General features: G+C 45.5%; 1 protein-coding gene across 1 annotated transcript in view; it reads left to right on the top strand.

Annotated features, from left to right (window-relative positions):
- The window catches only part of ENTPD3 (ectonucleoside triphosphate diphosphohydrolase 3), a 57,540-nt gene that overhangs the window by 20,464 nt on the left and 15,369 nt on the right, over positions 1-21,707 (top strand). Inside the window, exons 4-6 of the mRNA XM_083188628.1 lie at positions 13,102-13,252; positions 14,079-14,238; positions 15,465-15,695. Of these exons, the coding sequence (XP_083044754.1) occupies positions 13,102-13,252; positions 14,079-14,238; positions 15,465-15,695 (542 nt within the window). The remainder of the gene's footprint in view (positions 1-13,101; positions 13,253-14,078; positions 14,239-15,464; positions 15,696-21,707) is intronic.

Below are 21,707 nucleotides of genomic sequence, written 5' to 3'. Positions count from 1 at the left end.
GATTTATATTCAAACAGTAAGATATCCTAAATTTGTGGCATATTTCAAGGGGATGCAGTTAAAATCCCGGCGGTCGGGATCCCGGCGTTCAGAATCCCGACGCCGGAATCCCGACCGCCGAAATGCCGACACATTCTCCCTCCTGGGGTGTCCACGACACCCCTGGAGGGAGAATAAATTAGTGTGCCGAGCGTAGCGAGGCACCGGGCCCGCTGCGTGGCGAGCGCAGCGAGCCCGCAAGGGGGGGCGATCCACGTCCCCCCCTTGTCGGCATTTCGGCTGTCGGGATTCCGGCGTCGGGATTCTGAACGCCGGGATCCCGACCGCCGGGATTCAATACTGAATCCATTTCAAGAGCTCATTGAAGCCATTGTACAATTTATTATAAATTATGAACAATAATGTAACCCAATTCCACTAGTACTAAATACTATGTCGATTACAGATCTTAAACTGGTGTTACTGGCCTTCAGTACACAAGGGGTTTCTATTTTTGCAAGGGGTTTTAATATACTCAAGCTTCCTGCATATTTCATTTTCAAAATATAGTGTCAGTGTGGGCAAAGCCTTCATGCAGAAGAGCTGTTGTTTGGACCTGTTTCTGTTTGTTGGCCTAGGGTTTAAGTTGGATTTGCTCTCTAGGGCAAGTGTGAGCCTGACCTTTTGCTGTCAGTGTTTTTCCTACAACTTTCTTCAGCAAACTTTTTTTTATTTTTATATAAACTATTAGCTGGTAATCAGAAAATAAAATGTGATTTTACAGTGTAATGCATATCCACTGTTCACAGCATAGCCGGCTGTACGTTATGTATGTGCCACACTATGCCATTCAGTACAATGCGGGCCCAGTGTGAGTGTCCCACCTCTCATTAATTCCTATGGGAGACGGCAGCGATTCCATCGCACACTGCATTCCGTGCTGTGGGACCGATTGAGACCTGATCTCCAGGTCTGAATTTGGACATTAGCCAATGTTTGGGCTGTGCTTGCAAATTGGCTGCAATGTGCATGTGCGATGCCCAGCTGCAATCGGCTTCGGCAAATATTTCTATCTGCATGCAGATCCCAGGGTGAGTAATGGGGTGGGGGTGGATACCGGCCATTGCATGGGTGTCCCCACAAAAATGGTGGACATGCCCAATGAAACGCTGTGAGTGTCCGGAAAAACACAGGCGTTATTAATGAGGTAAGCGGCCGCTCAGATGCGGATGTTTTGCAGATGCTAAATAAATTCTGGGCTACGCGGTGGCTGAGAACAGCAAGACCAGAGGAAAAGTCATTAGATGGTGAGTTCAAATCAAATGATATTTCCTCTAGGCAATCAGATGCAAATGGATGTGCACCCATACATGTGAACCCGTGTAAACATTTGCTCTACTGCTAGATCCAAAATTTCCACTATATGCACCTTTTAATGAATTTGTACTATTTTTTGTCAAATAAAGTTTACATTTGTTGTTTGATCTTGGTTTATTCTTTAAAAAAAATTGTTGATTTCTACTGCATAATAGCATAAATAAGCAAAATATAACCATAAAACACAACAAAAAGAAAACCAGTGTAATAAAATACATAGGACATACAACCACAGCAGCATTCAAGTAGTAGGGGGATTCGTTCAGGCTAAACTGCAAATGGAAAGACTTGGAGGGTTGTATTGGCAGAGTGTCTATAAGTACGTGCAGTGTGGTTGTTAGACGACACACTCCGAAGATATAACCAACTGAAGGATTTATTCAAGTGGCAGGCTTGTAGGATACAACAGTACTTTTGCAGTTAACTTCAGGCAGTAATACAACTGGTACATTGGGAATCACAGTGTCTGATTGTTACTTAGCTGTAGCGTTTGGCTTGTGCAGGGTTAATGGCTATCAACTGGTTTACGCTGGCGGTATCTCTCCCAGTCGCTGCTGCTGCCAATGATGATGGATCTCCCTGTGCAAAGGTCACGCTTGTAACGGGATTACAGCGGGGCTTGCTCTTACGCGCTCCGGTGCACGTGGAGCTACAAACAGCATGGATGGAGTCACACACGTTCTGAGGCACACACTACGCGGGGACTTCCTTACAGGAAAAGGAACGCTGCCAGCAGGGTCAGGGGTCTCTGCCCTGCTATTCGCTTAAGCGAGCTGTCACTCAGGGTGACGCCTAACTACGGTGCTGCAAGGGGACAAAGCAGTCTGTAAGCTGCACACTAGAAGTGTATGGAGACAGACGCTGAGCGCTGCAATCTAACACTCCCCCTCGCTTAAGGCTGTCTTCGGCTACATAAAAGAACTTGATACAATACTTTGTCCTTTTGTAATACCTGTAACCGAAAATATGGTTAGAGAGAAAAGACATTCAGAACATCAAAACTTCAAATCAACATTTTGAACTTAGACAAGTCCACAGTCCTTCACGAACTTAATAAGCAAGTTTGACGACAGTCCTTTAGTGAGCATGTCAGCGACATTCTGTTCACTTGCAATGTATTCAACATCGATGGACTTGTTCTCCACTAGTTCTCTGATGAAGTGGTGTCTTATCGCGATGTGTTTCGACCTTCCATGATGCTTGGTAGTACAGGAAAGATCTATTGCTCCCCTGTTGTCACATGCGATACTGATAGTCTCTTCCTTATAAAGTAGACCTAACTCACACAAAGTCTCTTTGATCCAGAGTGCTTCCTTTGATGTCTCTGTAAGAGCCATGTATTCGGCCTCAGTTGTTGAGAGAGCAACGGTTGGTTGTTTTCTACTCGCCCAACTAACTGCAGCTCCGGCCAGTGTGAACAGGTAACCGGTGTGGGAACGACGATCATCTTCATCTGCTCCCCAGTCGGCATCGCAGAAGACTTTCAAATTTGAATTGCTTGTCTTGGCGAATTTTAATTTCAAGGAACTTGAACCTTTTAGGTATCTCAGGATCCTCTTCACTGCGATCCAGTGTTGCCTTCCAGGATTTATTGCAAATTGGCTCACCCGACTGACTGCATGAGTGATGTCTGGGCGGGTTCCAATACTTGCATACATAAGACTTCCAACCACGCTCTTGTAAGGAACATCTTGCATTTCCTCTGCTTCTTCTTGTGTGGTTGGTGACATACCTTTTGTAATCTTGATGCTTTTGTCAATTGGTGTATTTACTGACTTGGAGTCTGCCATCCCATACTTCAAGATTGTTGCCTCGATGTACATTTGTTGGTCGACTGTGACTGTTCCTTCTTTCAAGTCTTGAACAATTCTCATTCCCAACAAATGATTGACTGGACCTAAGTCTTTCAACTTGAATCTCTGTTTCAGTTGATCTCTCACACTTATGATGTGATCTTCGTGACCTGCTATAAGTATATCATCCACATAGACTGCTATGATGAACAACTTTTCTCCCAGAGTTTTGTGATAAAGGCAGTGGTCAGTCTCTGATCTAATAAAATTCATTTCAAGTAGTACTGTGTCCAATTTTATGTACCAGCAACGACCACTCTGCTTCAGGCCGTATATGGATTTCTTCAGAAGACACACCTTTTCTGTCTGAAGTTCATCCTCATTATAATGATCTGGCGTTTCCATATAGATTTCTTCAAGTAACTCTCCATTTAGGAATGCTGAGTCGAAGTCTAGTTGGTATAGCAGTAAGTCTTGTAAGGTGGCGACTGCAATTACTAACCTGAGAGTATTATACCTCGCAACAGGTGAGTATATCTCCCCATAGTCAATTCCGGATCTCTGTGTGTATCCCTTAGCAACAAGACGGGCTTTGTAACGGGCAACTTCTCCGTCTGAATTTAACTTCTTGCAGAAGACCCACTTGTTCTTGACTGTCTTGCGGTCGCTTGGCCTATCTACTATGGTCCAAGTATCGTTCTCTTTCAGTGCTGATAGCTCTGTGTCTATTGCAGATTTCCATCTCTCCCAATCACTGCACGCTTTCGCTTCTTGAATACTCTGAGGTTCACTGAAAACTATATTCGCATATTCTTCCTCATATCTCCTGGCTGGTATGCCCTTGTTTCTTCTTACAGAAGCTCTGTTTGTTGGTTTGCTTCCCTCTTCAGTATTTTCTGTTTCAGGTATGCTTTCTATTTCACACACCTCTACTAGTGCTTGCTTTTCTTGTTCTTTTGCTTTTGTGGGTGATGCTGTTTCTTGAAATATCACATCTCTTGATTTCAGGAGACGTCTGTTCTCTGCATCCCAGAGCCTGTACCCTTTGCTCTCCTCACAATAGCCTAGCAATATGCACTGTCTTGATTTTGGGTCAAGTTTCTTCCTTTTCTCCTTTGGTATATGTGCATAAGCTCTGCTCCCAAAGACACGGAGATGACTGATGTCTGGCTTCTTCCCAGACCAGGCCTCTAAGGGGGTTTTTCCCTTCACGGCCACTGTAGGTGTTCTGTTTTTCAGGTATACTGCAGTAGATACAGCTTCTGCCCAGAAACTCTTCTCCAGGCCAGCATCGTTCACCATCGCTCGTGCTCTTTCAACGATTGTTCGATTCGCCCTTTCACTTACGCCATTCTGTTCAGGCGTATAGGCCATCGTCAGCTGATGCTTTATGCCATGCCCTTTTAGAAAGTCGGTTACTTCTCCATTTTCGTACTCTCCCCCATTGTCGGATCTCAGGACCTTTAGCTTTAGGCCCGTCTGAGTTTCCACTAGGTTCTTGTACTCCACAATTTTCTTGATCACCTCACTTTTCTTCCTTATGAAGTATACGTGTGTCATTCTTGTGGCGTCATCGATGAGAGTCATGAAGTACTTGTAACCACTGGTTGACTCCTCTTCCATTGGTCCGCACACATCTGTGTGCACCAGAGCTAATCGTGATTCTGCTCTGCCTGCTGACTGGGGAAATGGGTTGCGGGTCTGCTTGCCTTTTATGCAACTCTCGCACACAGGTCTTCCGGAGTCTTTCACTGTGATTCCTGTTGCTATCCCATCAGCTAGTTTCTGGACATTATCATATCCTAAGTGTCCCAAACGTCTGTGCCAGAGCTCCATTGACTCATTCTCAGCAGAGGCTGCCAAAGCTACACATTCATCTGTGTCTAGGACATATAGTTGGTTGCATCGGGTTGCTGAAGCAATTACAGTCCCTCTTTCATTATGCACCATGCACCTGCCCTTTGCAAACTGGACTCTGTAGCCTTTTGCCTCGAGTACGCTGATAGCGATGAGGTTACTTCCCAATTCTGGTACATACAGGACGTCTTGAATATCTGTGACTACTGTCTGTCCCTCAATTCTTAGTCTCACTGTGATTGTCCCAACATTTGATGCAGTAAGGACCTTTTCACCAATCCCGGTAACTGTTGTGGGTGTACACTGTGTTAAAGAATTGAACCACTCCTTGTTGCAGCTGAAGTGTCTAGAGGCTCCCGAGTCCATGTACCAGAGATCCCTCCTTGGCTTGTCTGTTACATTCAGTGCTGACTCGTTCTTCTTGTCATGCCGCTTGTGCATGCCACTAGTGTTCTTCATCCTGCATTCTGAAGCCTTGTGCCCTACTTTGTGGCACACATAGCATTTGAACGTGCATTTCTTGGGTTTCGCACCCTTTGCTACTAAGGCAGAACCCTCAGCCATGGCATCCTTGTGGATTCTCTCTTGGAACTGTAGTAGCTTGGCTCTCACAACTTCAGTTGTAAGCTTGGTTTCATTTGACTCCAGTGCGACAACTAGGAAGTCAAATTCTTCTGTCAAGTTCTGCAGCATTACCATCGCCACTTCTTCCTCATCCACTTTTGCTCCTACACATGCCAATTGCTGAGCTATCGATAGTATCTTATCAATATAATCGTTCATGTCCTTGCATGCATTCAGCTTTGTTCCATACAGTGTGCGTCTCAGACTTATCCTTCTCATTAAGCCTTTATTCTCATAAGCACCTTGTAGAGTTGTCCACATGTCCTTAGCGGACTCCTTCCCACAGATAGTAGAATAAACATGCTGCTCCACAGCCAGGCCTATTGTGCCAATGGCCTTGTCTACCTCTTCTGGGTTTGGACTATCTCCTGGGGCTATTGTGACTTTCCATAGCTTCTCCCTCTTAAGCTGCATTTCCATAGCGAACTTCCATGTAGTATAATTCTCTGAGCCTTTGAGCTTTGGAAAGTTCATGCTATGCCCTGTACTGTGCATTCTCGTTAACTCTTCCACAAATGGCAATTCAGAAATAATTCCTTTGTGTTCTTTTATGTACTGCGCTAGCACTTTGTCTTTAGGGGGTTAATCTTCGCGCACGTGGCGTGCTGGGCCCATAACCTATTGGCAGAGTGTCTATAAGTACGTGCAGTGTGGTTGTTAGACGACACACTCCGAAGATATAACCAACTGAAGGATTTATTCAAGTGGCAGGCTTGTAGGATACAACAGTACTTTTGCAGTTAACTTCAGGCAGTAATACAACTGGTACATTGGGAATCACAGTGTCTGATTGTTACTTAGCTGTAGCGTTTGGCTTGTGCAGGGTTAATGGCTATCAACTGGTTTACGCTGGCGGTATCTCTCCCAGTCGCTGCTGCTGCCAATGATGATGGATCTCCCTGTGCAAAGGTCACGCTTGTAACGGGATTACAGCGGGGCTTGCTCTTACGCGCTCCGGTGCACGTGGAGCTACAAACAGCATGGATGGAGTCACACACGTTCTGAGGCACACACTACGCGGGGACTTCCTTACAGGAAAAGGAACGCTGCCAGCAGGGTCAGGGGTCTCTGCCCTGCTATTCGCTTAAGCGAGCTGTCACTCAGGGTGACGCCTAACTACGGTGCTGCAAGGGGACAAAGCAGTCTGTAAGCTGCACACTAGACAGTGTATGGAGACAGACGCTGAGCGCTGCAATCTAACAGGTTGAGATATCAGAGCCGCTCCTTCACCATCGGTGACATATATGTGCCAGGCCATACATTTCACAATCGGGAAAGAGGGTGTGCGCTTTTTAACTAAGAATACACTGCTGCGGCTTTCTATAATGCCCACATGAACAATTGGGTTCATATATGTGTGTAAATCTGGCCAGTACTTTCCCAGCCCTTAACCTCCCTGCAAATCACTGCTACACTGCATACTGTACACTACAAAACGATATCCAGTCATTACATCTAAATCGAGAACTATTGATCCACAGTCAACATACATTAGGCCGACATGGACAAAAGGTTGACAGATGTCAACATGAATTTTTCATGATTTTTTGTTTGTAAAAAACTGACTTGTTTATACGTTACCATCCATGTGGGCATCAAGTGAAATTATAATAGTGCCCAAAGCATGGGAGCACAGCAAGTCGTGCAAGTGGATCCGGAACATTTATACAGTGTCCATGCTGACATAGATACCAAAAAGACCATGAAAAACTCATGTCGACCTTTCCCATGTCCACCTTTTGACCATGTCGACCCTTTGTCCATGTCGACCTAATATATGTCAACCTTTTGTCCATGTCGCCACTTTGACTGTTGACCATTAGTTGTCAACCTTTTGACTGTAGACACTATAGATCTAATACCCCTTTTACACCAGAATACCGGATCGGACCCGGGAAATCGAACACGGGATATTGCCAGGGCATGCCCTGCCTCAGACCCCATTTACACTGCACTTCAATCCGGGTTATTCCCGGGTAAGGCCCTTTTACACTGAAAACGGATCAGCCCTGTCTTTCCTTGCTGGTGTCATTAAAAATGGACCTTTGGGCTGTTTGAGATGAGGTCACAAGAAAGGGAAAAGGGAGGGGGTGGGTTCTGCTCACAGCAAAGATGGCAGACGGAGTGGCTGTGTTGCAGTTTGTGCTGTACTTTTCTGCAATAGAGAGTTTGAAGCAGCTTCTCAATGCCACCATTGCAGCAAACCTTCCCTCAATGATTTAAAATAAAAATCAGACAGAAATCTTCCAGTTGTTTGCTTTATAATGAAAATATGCATCAAACTGTACATACATTTCACATCTTGTTTATAGATGTAAAGAACAAGATATGAGAGTCCAACTGGGAATAGAGAACAATTGTAAAACTTTGTGCCCATACAGTTTAACATCATAGGACACATTATTATAAAATAGAACTGTATGGTGACTGCTCCTATAGAGAATCACACAAATATTCAGCAATAAAGTGCAACCTTTCTAAAGACTATAAAAACATTAGTGCAACCTTTTTGAAGATTTCAAAAACAAGTAAAGTGCAACATTTTGGAGCAATATTTGAAGACTTTAAAACTTAGCTCAAATTCCGGTACACGGAAAACTCTGGGGACTCTAGGATTGGCGGGTCACTACTAGCAGCACTATTGCCAAAGTTATAATTGGGCCCTCTGTATTCTGGTGTCAGCTGGTTTGGTTGGGTAGATGTGGCAGGTTTGAAACTGACACCTCTATTGTAATGATCATATGGGTTGGGTGGGTAGTTAGGTGGGTGGTGGGGATGTGGTGCAGGTTGTGTGAAAAAACCTCCAAATGTACGTTCTAAAAAGGACATTTGCCTATCTTGCATTGCCAGCAATTGAGACATAAATGCCTGCTGGTTCTGTCTCTCAGCTTCCAAATATTTGTCCATGCGAGCATCCTCCTTTGCTTGGACATCAGTATCCAATTGGCGTAGATGGTCCACGATCACCGATGTCATCGCTTTAGCCGCTAGTTCAGACCGATTAAGCTTTTTCTTTTTGGCAGGAACGCTGTACACTGTAATTTTAAAAAAAAATTAACATTATACTTCCATGTTAAGTGTACAATAAACAGCAGTATTGTTTGCCAAAATGTGCTAGTGGCCTTCTTCCACCTGCATGCTCGCAACATACTGCAACAGGTACTGGGCCTCATCCCGCCCTAACCCCACGTTGGTTGTTTAATGGGTGTAAATATATTGAATGTCTACTTACAATTAGAACGTAATGGAGTGCTTCGATTTGGGAGCGTCGGCTGACTGTTTTCTTCCACAACATCATCTGTGGCTGCTTGTGCGCTGTCAGACTGCATGGAAGCATCCATTATATTCTCTGCTGCACCATCATCACCAAACAGCAGCGGTGAAGCCGGGCTCATGTGTGCTGACATCTGCGTGGCTTCAGAAGGCGTTGAGACTGGCGGGGACAGCTGGGAAGCCTGGGTAGTCGGTACATCATGGCTGTCCTGGCTGTTGTCCGTTTGGCTGCAATGGGGTGCTATGGAGGAGGACAGGGCTACAGGGTTGCAGAGTGCCGTGTTTCCAAACGCACTGTAGCACAGGTCATAGTGCACCCAATCGGGCCTAGCTGCACCGCTTTTCTTGCGCTTCTGGTCATTCACTTTGCAGAACTGCTTCCGCAGAGATTTCAATTTGTTTACAACCTGCTGTTGGCTGCGCTGAATACCTCTGGATGCCAGCAATTCTGCGATATTGCGATACACCACTGCATCCCGAACGGTGCCGGTCATTTGGCGGCGAATCTCCTCATCTGCCCTGATTTGCAGGAGCTCACGTACCTCCTTGTCAGACCAGTTGGAAGTGGACATGATGGCTCAGATCAGGCTTGGGGTCAGCCAACCTGGAAAACACTGCACAGGCAGTGTGTGCTGCAGCCGATGAGACTGTGGAGTCAGCTTGTAGCGTGGTAGCGCGGTAACGCTGCTGCTGCGCTGCTGCTGCGCTGCTACATGCGCCCTGTGCGGGTCTCCAGCTGATGACATCATCTGCCAGAGCCGCAGAAGCTCCAATCAGGTCTTTGCGCCCCTCTTCCCACCAAATAACCCGGATAATGGCCGTTTACACTGCCCTGAGCCCCGGATAAGCCCCGTGTCCGACCCTGAACATTTGCCGGGTCAGATTCCCGGGGAACAGTACCCGTGTTATTTTTTTTCACCCCATTTACACCAAGCCCTGCCCCGGACTGGAGCGGCAATATCCCGGGTCCAAAGTCTGGTGTAAAAGGGGTATAATATACCATGACCCTCAAAAACTTGGTGTACATACAATAACATTAATCAATTAATAGAAACAAATTGATGTTGTCACCTTTTATTTAATGATTAACTAGGTACTTGTGGAATATCACAGCTCCATGCCATTGCATGCTATATATAGTGGCATGCGATTGGATACGATTTTTGCAAATTTTTTACATTTTTACAAAATCGCATCGCATGCGATCGCATCGCATGCGATCTGATCACATGCGATCGCATGCGTTTTTAACAGAAAAGCATCCAAATGCATTGAAATTAGTATCAAACATGTTCAATGGTCAATGGTCCCCAAATGTCATTTTTGAGGCTGTACCACCCCCACTATCAACGCGAACCCGAAGCGTGGCGAGCGCAGCGAGCCCGCAAAGGGCGGCGGTACGCGTCCTACGACCTTTTCATACCCCCACTATCCACGTCGGCGTGGAGTTGAGCATAGAAAGTGTGGCGAGCGCAGCAAGCCACCGAGCCCGAAGTGTGGCGAGCGGACACACTGAAGGTATCCGTGGCCCCTCGCGGGGCTCGCTGCGCTCGCCACGCTTCGGGCTCGGTGGCTCGCTGCGCTCGCCACACTTTCTATTCTCAACTTCACGCCGACGTGGATAGTGGGGGTATGAAAAGGTCGTAGGATGCGTACCGCCACCCCACGCGGGCTCGCTGTGCTCGCCACGCTTCGGGTTCGCGTTGATAGTGGGGGTGGTACAGCCTCAAAAATGACATTTTGGGGCCATTGAACAGGTTTGATACTAATTTTAATGCATTTGGATGCTTTTCTGTTAAAAAACGCATGTGATCGCATGCGATGCGATTTTTTGCTATTCGATGCACATCGTGGGAGCTGTGATTGTCCACAAGTACCATTAACTATACCAAACTATATATAATGTGAGCAGAAATTTGCGTAATTGAATTTTGACATTAATCAAAATTAATTGGTAAATAATTTATACTTCCTGTGATTTAGGTCTCTTATTTCTGTAGAGTGAATCACTGTCCCTGGAGGCAGCCTAATTGGATAAATACAGATGGAGCAGCTCCCATTAAAGCTGCTCCTCGCGATAGAATCGCCATCCGCCTGCCTGCGACAACCACCAGAAGGGGGCGCACGTGCACAAGACGCTCGCGCGCCCCGTTCTGACAGAGCCCGCTGCCTCCTCGCTGCTCCCCTGATGCAGAGACGGGCAGGGATTTCAGTCCCCGCCGCTTAGTGACTAGGACGTGTGAGCATGAGATGCTCGTGCATCCCCGTCAGATGGAGAGCCGCTCCGCTGGCCTGCACCAGCTCAGGGGATTTGGCGATTCCCTGAGCTGAATGAGAGGCACTCCATCTGTATGACCTGTATTTGGTAAATGGCATCCCAGATATTGCGGTTTCCAGGTATAAGTTGTCATCTCCATGTTTTCTCATTGTTTTTTGCACTGTTTACTTTTATCTATATTCAGACCTCAGACTACTAAACAGTTGTTAAAAATGGTAAATTCATTTTTTTTACATAAAAGCTTTATGACCCCTTGTCCATGTAAATGAACATTATTATATCATGTATTGTGTAGATTGTATTGTGATGACTGTTGCCATTCAAAAATGAAAATGACCAAACCATATTTTTGTTTGCGTAATATGTCTATTTTATCAACGCCATCACTGGGATACACCGGACACATGAAATGAGTCATAAGATCATGCAAAACTTTTAGTACAAAAATCATCATAAATGTAATAAGTTGTTATTGTGTTGGATAAGCACATTGAGTTGCAGGCTAAAGGTAGGTACACATCTATACAATTGTTGGCTCGTTTACCATTATCAGGAAAATGGGTCTTCCATTGTACGTGTGCGTACATGATGCAGGAGTATTGGCCAATAAATGCACATAATGGGTGTCCAGGTCATATTAATGAGCTTAATGTATGTATAAAAGTATCCTGGCCAAACTCTGGCTCTCCACGGGATACATTTTCTAAGTGTCAAACCTCAGAGCTTTAGGGCCTTATTCTGGTTCACTCTCAGAGACAAATTCCTTCTCAAATGGACAAAACCATGTGCAATGCAGGTGGGGCTGATATAACACAGGGTTGCCGACTTTTGTCCCGCCTCCTCTGCGGAGATCGGCAGATCAGGTTATTTAAATGGCGAGGTCAGGGGAGAGAAAGTCGCGATCAGAGGGAGGGAGTGGGGGTCCCCCAGAAACCGGGAGGGTTGCCCACCTTTCCGGGGACACGATTTTCGGGACCCTGAGTGTAGTCAACCCTGATATAACGTGCAGATAGAATTAGATTTGGATGGGGGTGTTCTTCAAAGTAAGATCTATATTGCAGTGTAGAAATAAAGCAGTCAGTATTTACCCTGCACAGAAACAAAATAACTCACCCAAATCTAATTCTCTCTGGAATTTGCCTCTGAGAGTGAACCAGAGTAAGGCCCTTACTAATGACAAGTCACATGGGAATTCACAGAAAAAAACAACATTAGATGGCAATAGACCATCAGACCAACAATTGATTATTTAACTTAGCCAAAAAAAGAAACATCAGATTTACTATATATCAGGTAAAGCTGATGGCTGAGAGCCTGGCAGAATGATAGCCCTTTTGGACAGCAAATGCCAGGTCGCACCCGGGATTTGGACACAGGTCTATCCTGGGAGCGACTCGGCATTTGCAAGGTTTAAGCTCCCCACAGCGACTCGTCAAATTGCCAGGCTGCTGACGTCACACAGGGGCAGGGCAGAGCAGCGGTGCGTCATGTGTGGCGAAGGAGGAGGCAGCGCTTAGAACTGACGCTGTCTCCAGGTGCTGCCTCCTCCATAGTGTGAACGAGACGCGGCAATAACCCAGGTCCCAAGGTGCAGTTTGAATGGGTTCCCAAAGTGCAGTCTGAATTCCTTGCCTCTGGAAGGTGAGTTGGTGCAAAGCACTGCATAGATCTTTATGATCTGCACTGCCTTTGAATCAGTGTAGCCAATTGTTTCCAGGCCCTTAACATGGATATCCAATGGTTACTAAATATAGTATTTATATACAGCAATCCAACCCTGCTACTTTGTGACATGTCATTTATTTTATGCATTTGTAAATAAAATAGACCAACTATTAATTTTTCAATGCCTTCTTTAGATTACCAATATATGTAAATCTAAGAAGACAGAATGATGCACAGCCTGACTTGTGTTTGCAGGTCCTGGGATTTCCAGCTTTGGCAATGAGCCTGAAAAAGCAGCAAACAACATTGACAATTGCATGAAGAAAGTAATAAGTGTGATTCCTGTTAATCAGCAAAACAGCACCCCTGCCTACCTGGGAGCCACTGCAGGAATGAGGCTGCTCCGGTAAGTTACTTAGTAAGTGTGGAATAAGATGCCAGCACAGTCGTTACCTGATCATTCCGTGAAGACATTAGACAGTATTTAATGCTCCCGATTCACCGTTTTGCATTCGACATCTTTTGAAGGTGAACTAGAAAGTGATCTTTTAAAATAAAGTTTTCTGTTTTTGTTTTTTGGTGTAAAAAAAAATCAGAAATGTTATTCTGTGAAGGGGCATGCTATTTTTATTCACGTGCATGAATATATATAGTTAATTAAAAAAAAATCTTTTTTTTTTTTTTACACATTTGCCAACAGGGGGCGGGAGCCAGGAGCCGCTCATTAAATATTCACTTCACACTGGTCCCACTCATTACATTTGCATGAGCAGGACCAGTGAAGTGGCTCCGTACCCGTGTCCCTTGCCAGCTCTCCCGGGGGGCAGCTTCTGCTGCCTGTGTCCCCGGGAGCCCTATTCCCCCCCCACACACACACACATTGTGGGGCAGACAGGGAGGCTTCCATCTCCCTGCCTACTGCCGTCCCCTAGCTCCCTTCGGCCGCAGGGGTTAAAAATCACCGTCGGGGGCAGCGAGCCCCTGCGGCGTTGAATAGGGTGACAGGGAGGGCTGTTAGCAAATGCTGCAGCCCTCCGGAGCCCTGCGAATGTGCAGAGAATCCTAAATAAGATTCGCTGCACATCACTAAAAATGACATCAAATACCTGCCATTGTTGTATAGAGCATTTGATATGAAACTAATACACCATGAATGAGAACGTTAGCAAGTACTTGCATTGAAAATCCACATTTTCAGTTTCTCAGCAATTTGTCTCCTTCAAACCACTTAGGTCGAAAAATGAAAGAGCCGCACAAAGAGTCTTTACTAGTATTGAGAACTACTTCAAAACACAACCCTTTGATTTTCGAGGCGCGCACATCATTACTGGCCAGGAGGAAGGAGTGTACGGATGGATTACAGTCAACTATTTACTGGGAAATTTCTTGGAGGTGTGTGAAGTCATTGCATGCTTTCTCTTCTCCAGGCTTTAATTATTTGTCAGTACTGGCAGCCAGCGCTGTCATCAGAAATTGTGGTTTACATGAGCAGTATAGCCGGTGTGGGAGTATCCGATATGTAATCTTGCTAGATTAGCCGTATAGTTTATGTCTGTTCACATACATATAATTATACTGTAACATTCCTGAAAACACAGATCACACTTTTAATTACAGGAAAAGATTTCGCATCTGCAGGCCAAAGTTAATCCTATTTATATTTTTCTAGTTTACTTTTTAGACTTTTTTTTTCTCTGCAGCATTTTTTCCATAAATCCCTCCACAGTTACTGAGAAGGTGAAGCTCACTGCTTAAATACAGCCATTGTAAAACAGGGGAAGACATGGCCGTGCTGGGTTCCTTCCACTTAATTCTGATTCATTGAGTAGAGAGACTGTACATGATAGATTGCACTTCTAGAGGATTTGTCATCAGCTGCTTACGTCATGCTTTATTGTCACTTGTATCTGGATGGCTGCCAGACAGTGTTTAGGTCGACAGTCAATAGGTATGGTTAACATGGTTAAAATGTCAACATAAGCAATAGATTATTGTGGCAATGGTCGACGTATGAAATGGTTGACATGAAGTTTTCACTTTCATTCTTAATTTTGGCCAGTGCAGCGTGGCACCTGGTGTGAAGCATGGCGAGCAAAGCTAAATCAAAGGCCCAGGTGTCAACATTAACACAAAAAAACATGAAAAACTCATGTCAACCTTTTTTCAGTGTCGATCTTGGGCATGTAGACCTTTTGGGGGTGACATAGACATTGCCTGTGAGCCATACCACACCTGTTCTCACTGAAGCTTGCCGTCTGGAGCTATCTACCATACCAGAAAGTGTTGTATTTCAGTGCCTGGCTCCGTTAACTAATGTTATTTTTCAGCCCTTGTAACGTACATTTTTGCATATCCAGTTCCATACCCGACAGGCTAGAGCAGAGCTGGGCAATTAGTCGGCCCTCCAGCTGTTGATGAACTACACATCCCAGCATGCTTTGCATCAGTTTCAGCATGGCCAAATAGCAAAACTAAGGTTTTAATCAGATCAGATACTGTCCCTCCATGACTTCAATAGTAAATAGCCACATTCATTAATTTGTTATCGCTATGGATGCAGCAATAACAGATGTTAATTAAATGATCACAAATGCAGATATCTTATTTTCTTCTTTTAGAAAAACATTTGGAGCATGTGGGTACATCCTGATGGAGCAGAGACCACTGGAGCTTTGGATTTGGGCGGCGCCTCTACCCAGATATCCTTTATACCAGAGAAGTCAGATCAGAACCCCAACAGCACAGTGGAAGTGATACTATATGGCTATAAGTACAATGTCTACACTCACAGCTTTCAGTGCTATGGGAGAGATGAATCAGAAAAACGCCTCTTGGCATCATTAGCTCAGGTATGTATCTAGAACATATACTAAAAATCCTACTTCGTATTGTCCCCTGTCATCGCTTCCCCTGTGACTGAATCATAGGAAGGGGACCCAATTTTCAGATCTCTCTGTGTGTATACCCCGAGAGATTAACTATCTCCTGCTAACTAATTCAGTGCATGCAATCAAAATGTCCAGATCTCCCATGAGGAGCACATACACATGCAGAGATTTGTGCTAAGCAAATTTGCTAAGCAATTTTGCTTAAGCAAAAAAGGCCGGGTAGTGGTTCAGAATTAGAGATCTCGATCAGTATCTCTCATTCTGTACACACAAACAGATTTGCAGTCATTTGCTAAGCAATTTGACTAGATTGTGATTGCATGCACTGACTTAGTTAGCAAGAGATATTTAATCTCTCGGAGCATACACACAGAGAGATCTGTGCTTACTTTCTAAGCAATCTAGTCAGATTGCTTTGAAAATAGCACAAATTTGCTCCGTGTGTACACCCCTTTAAGGTTTCGGGCAGTGTCCTTGGGTGAAAGGGCTATACGGTAGCACCAAGAATACCACTATCGCATTTCGCTGCCGCTGCAGCTTTTTCAAATGATTGGTAGATAGTAGTTGATTTTGTAGAATCCCTGGTGTAATATATTTATTCCCAATAACATTTTATGACTTATACCACAATGAAATAACCAGACCAGTACAGGGTTTCTGTGCCAGTACTCATGCCCCACATTTTTGATAAAAAAATTTTTTTATTGCAATTAGTTTTGTTATTCTCTCTCCTCCAAGTGCAGTCAACATTGCTGTGCTGTGCTCACTGACACTGTGAGTAACTTGTCACTGCACCAAGCGAAATATCACTGTGATCAGGGCCGGTGCAAGGCACCGGAGCGCCCCAGGCGCGTCGGGGTGGGGGCCATCCAGCTGGCCTGGCGCGGCTACGGTCCCAGTTCACTGCAGGGACCCCGCTGCCACCAGCAGCTTTATACAGTGATGGCACCGCAGGTACCCCCGCGGCACGGACACCCCTGCCCGCTCCAGCACTGCAGGGACGCCGACAGCGGGGTCCCTGCAGTGAACTGGTGGTGGTGGCTGCGGGGTCCCTGCAGTGAACTGGGACCGTAGCCGCGCCAGGCCAGCTGTGGTGGACGCTGTCGGCGTCCCTGCAGTGCTGGAGCGGACAGGAGTGTCTGTGCCGCGGGGGTACCTGCGGCGCTGTCACTGTATAAAGCTGCTGGTGGCAGCGGGGTCCCTGCAGTGAACTGGGACCGTAGCCGCGCCAGGCCAGCTGGATGGCGGCGAGGCTGAGGAGAAGCCAGGCCAGCAGAGCCTGGAGCCTCAGGTCGGTACTCTCCCAGTCCCGGCTGAAGTCAGCGCCGAGAGCCAGCAGGCAGCCCAGGAGCGGAGACAGCAGCTCGGAGCCCCACGCCACCTCCTCCGCCATCTTACCCGCAGGCAGCCATTACCTACCCACCCCTGACTGACAGAGCAAGCACCGCCATCTTACCGCCCGCACATTCCGCACTCACAGCCGCCAGTGCGGAGAAATCAGTGAGTGGCGTGGCAGAAGCGCACGGAGCCGAGCACACACCCGCTGTCATTTATCGGGCTCCGAAACCGCAGAGGACCGGGCTCTCACTGAATAGAGAATAACTAGCGCTATGCGCGCGACGACGCGGGAAGCGCTTCTGATTTTGAAAATACTTGCCGCACGCTGATTGGCTGAATCTCAGCCAATCAGCGTGCAGCAAGTGGTTTCAAACCCAGAAGCGCTTCCCGCGCCGTCGCGCGCATATCGCTAGTTATTCTCTATTCAGTGCAGGGACCAGCAGCTTTATACAGTGACAGCACCACAGGTACCCCCGCGGCACGGACACCCCTGCCCGCTCCAGCACTGCAGGGACGCCGACAGCTATATGCTGGGGGTGAGGGGCGAACTGCCGCCCTCCAGGTGCCCTGACTGTGATGACTTAAATGTCAAAGAAATGGAGACCAAGAATGGCTGAGGGAATTCATTCAGAAGTACTCTAAGGCCTATAGTGGGTAACATATAGTAAGAGCTTGTTGTGAGATAATGAAGGGCCACATAGTAATGGGAACAAATACTTTTGTACAGATAGCAGAGCTGCTGGCAGAAAATGGATTACACAAAGTGACTAACAGATAGCAGCTGCTGTGTGAAGGAGGGAAGACGAAACTGTGCTGCAGAGGCAAGAGTTACGGAGGCGGGAGGAAGAGTGGATTCATGCCCATATGCCGCATCCTGGTAACACCGGGCATGTGATTATCCATTACATTAATATCTACAAGCAGAGATAGCCAATAGTCTATTTTAATTAAAACAACAGAAACACCCTACACAATTTACTATAAATGGTAATGCACCCCCATATACACGGAGTTGGATGTTTCGCTATACTGACCCCAGATATTGACCAAATTGGGGCCACTTTCTAATCTGAGCCATATTTAGTGGTCCTGGCTATGGATTACTATGGAGGCAGGGGTAAATTTACTATGGTATGATATGTTGCACATAGCAATCAATCAGAATTAACTTCTTATTTATTTAGCACCATCTACAAGATAATAGAATGTGATTGGTTGCTATGAGCAATATCCCATCTTCAATTTAACTCCCATTTTAGTAAGTTTACCCAATAATAATATTGTCTATACTATGAAGGAAGTTCAGATAACAAGAAACCTATAGATTTTCCTTTCATGCTGCCCAGCTATATTCAAAACCTGACCATTCACATGCTGTGTAAAATGTACCAGCCTGGAATTGGAAGAACCCATTCAACCTCCCATAACGTAAGAACTGAAATTGACAATTTGAAAAAAAAACAAATTATCTTCATATAGGGCATGTTATGAGCACATTCCTCTATAGCAGGAGTGGCCAAACCTGTCCTCAAGATCTACCAACAGTTTGTGTTTTTCAGGTAACCTGTGGATCTATAGTAGGAATGACTGCAGCATGTTTGAAAATGTGACAGTTAGTTGGTGCACAGCTGTAGTCATTTCTAAGTGATTTCGGAAAAAAATGTGGACAGTTAGTAGATCTCTTGGACCGGTTTGGCCACCCCTGATCTATAGCCATTCTTCTCCAAAAGCTGCTGACTAAGAGAAGTGGTAACCAGTGAATTCGACCATCAACTACTGTATTATATATTTATTTTCTTACAGTTCTATAGCCTGCCTCTTTTTTTCTATGTTCCTTTCCTTTTCTTGTTGTGTACCCCATATGATAACAATGAGCCCAGTTTAGAATTGTTTACTTCAAATATAGATTGTAATATTTTAAATCTACCAAATCTGACTCTATACAAGGTCACAACTTAGGGGGTGGAGGATGCTATGGGGTCACATGCCTCGGGTGCTAGATGTGATACCCATACGTGCATGCCAGGAAGGAGGGGTGGTGGTGACGGAGCCTGATTTTACAGTAGATATTCAGGGCACTAAACTTAAGGGTTGTATACACGAAGAGATTTTTGCTAGTGAGCGACTTTGACTAAGCAATTTGATTAAATGCACCAGCAATTTAGTAATGGGCGATTTTGACTATAGTAGAATTAACATACTGTGTTGGTATTTAATTGCAGATCGCAGAGTGAATATCTCCCTCAGCAGTGAATCTAGTCAAAATGGATAGTGGGGGTATGAAAAGGTCGGAGGACGCGTACCAAAGTCCCTCGCGGGTTCGCTGCGCTCGCCACGCTTTGGGTTGGCGTTGATAGTACAGGTGGCGTGGGGGTGCTTTTAACATTGTAAGCACCTATTACGGTGCTTATACAATTATTTATCTTATAGGGGGGCCATTAAACATTCAAAACACCCATTAGGGTGCTTATACAATTTAAAATCGTATATACCATTGTATATGCCATACAATTCGATGGTATACAATTTAAAATTGTATAACATCGTCTAACATCGCATCGCATCGCATACCATCGTATGCCTTATGGTATGCGATGCGATGGGCACCATGCTAGGAAATAAGTACCCTAATTCCTTCATATTATATGTAAAAATACACTTCCTCTACACTGTTTAATCGAGATGTATTTTTACGTATCAATACAATATAGAGTGACATCATTGGTCCGGGGCCTACTACTGCTGGATGCAGCGGTTTAACACTCTGAGACAGCTACGGGAGTAGAGGCTGAGAAACATTCCCTACGGACTACCTATTGGATATTGCACCACTAATCATAGGGCCTGATATTTGCTAGACTGCGTATGTTTGCATTCTAGCGAACAGGTAAACGCCGGCTGCCGAACGCCCACCCCCCACAGTGCAAATCCCTGCATTTACATGCTAGTGGATGTGTACAATTACACATCCACATGCATACGGCCACGCAAGCAAAAAATCATTCGATGGTTGCTGACCATCAAATTATTTTTTTTCTCCTTCTCTGAACTGCTCTAAACTGACTTTTATCCTGGCTGGAGATGGTCAAATTCTGGACGGGTACTGACATCATGTGACATCAGTGGTCTGCCCCAAGCAGACAACACATGCCCGCATGTGCCGGGGTATGCCCAGCATTTTTATGGGCACGCCCCCCCCCCCCCAAAAGGCTGGGCGTTCCCCCTGCTTATTATTTATTTATTATTTATTAACAGTTTCTTATATAGCGCACACAGAATCCGCGGCACTTTACAGAGCATAGTTATAATCAAAAACACATAACAAATTACAGTACAAGACAGTTTAGGACAAGTACATGGTTAATATGGATAGTTGCACCAGGGGACAGGACACTGAAGCAATTATCAGGGTGGCAGAGGTTTATATATTCTAAGAAAGGCACATAATGAGAGAGGGCCCTGCTCGTGCTTCCTCCCCCTGCCCACCCGCATAGCTCCCACTATGGAGTGAACGCCCCGGTGATTCAGAAACTTGCCATAGGCTTCACACAGAGGGTTTGCACATGAGCATATTCGCGAATGCACAGACCCCAACCATCACCAAATTTGGTGGGTCTGAATCACCCCCATAGTAAGGTTGGGGCAAATACTGGTCCTATAACATTTAATACCACCAACCATCAAACATTTTCCCAAAGGTGTTGTAAACCTACTGTTAGAGAATACTTAGGTTTATGTCATAATTAATCATATTCTTTTTTACAGGTGCCACCCATAAATTAGAGTGCCCATTTTTATTGTATTGCATATGTTACAGACTGAAAGGCACTAATTGGTTGGTAGTTTATCTCTCTCCACTTTATCACTCTTCAAGGCTTAGTACATCTACCCCTCTATCCAAAAAGCATGCCCAGATAACATGATTTTTATGCCTTCCAAGCAGTGGTGGCGTCATAGGAGGGGCTACAGCAAAGCTCAACATTCAAATAGGGCAGCCACATCCACTGCCAGTCAGTTTGGAATGGCAGTTGGTGGCAGTGGGTGTGGCTGCCCTATTTATATTTTGAGCTGGGCTGCAGCCGCACCTGTGAGTTTCATTTCATTCTTAGGGGGGTATGCAATGTGGGATCACAGCTGTCGATCCCCGCCGACAGCCGTGATCCGGGCCCGTTTGCGGTCAGATCGACTGCTAATGACAGACGGGATTCAATGTCCCGTCTGCCGATGGGCACAAAGGGGGCGTGGATTGTCGATCTGCGGCCCGGATAACGACAATCCATGTTATCGGCAGAACGGGCACAACAGCTTCTGAAGTCGGGCCTGTTATGCCGTGATCCCACATCAATGCTGTCGGTAATGACAGCATTGAATACGGAGCCGCCGCTATTTCGCACGTCGGAAATATTATTTATTTATTCATTTATTACCAGTTTCTTATATAGCGCATACATATTCCGCTGCGCTTTACAGAGAATATTTGAACATTTACATCAGTCCCTGCCCCAGTAGAGCTTACAATATATATTCCCTACCACATATACACGCACACAGACATTCTAGGGTTAATTTTTGTTGGGAGCCAATTAGCCTACCTGTATATTTTTGGATTGTGGGAGGAAACCGGAGTACCCGGAG

Source organism: Crinia signifera, chromosome 5, assembly GCF_055691185.1.
Source record: "Crinia signifera chromosome 5, ASM5569118v1, whole genome shotgun sequence".
NCBI classification, from domain to species: Eukaryota; Metazoa; Chordata; class Amphibia; order Anura; family Myobatrachidae; genus Crinia; species Crinia signifera.
This window is presented reverse-complemented; position numbering and strand designations above follow the sequence as displayed.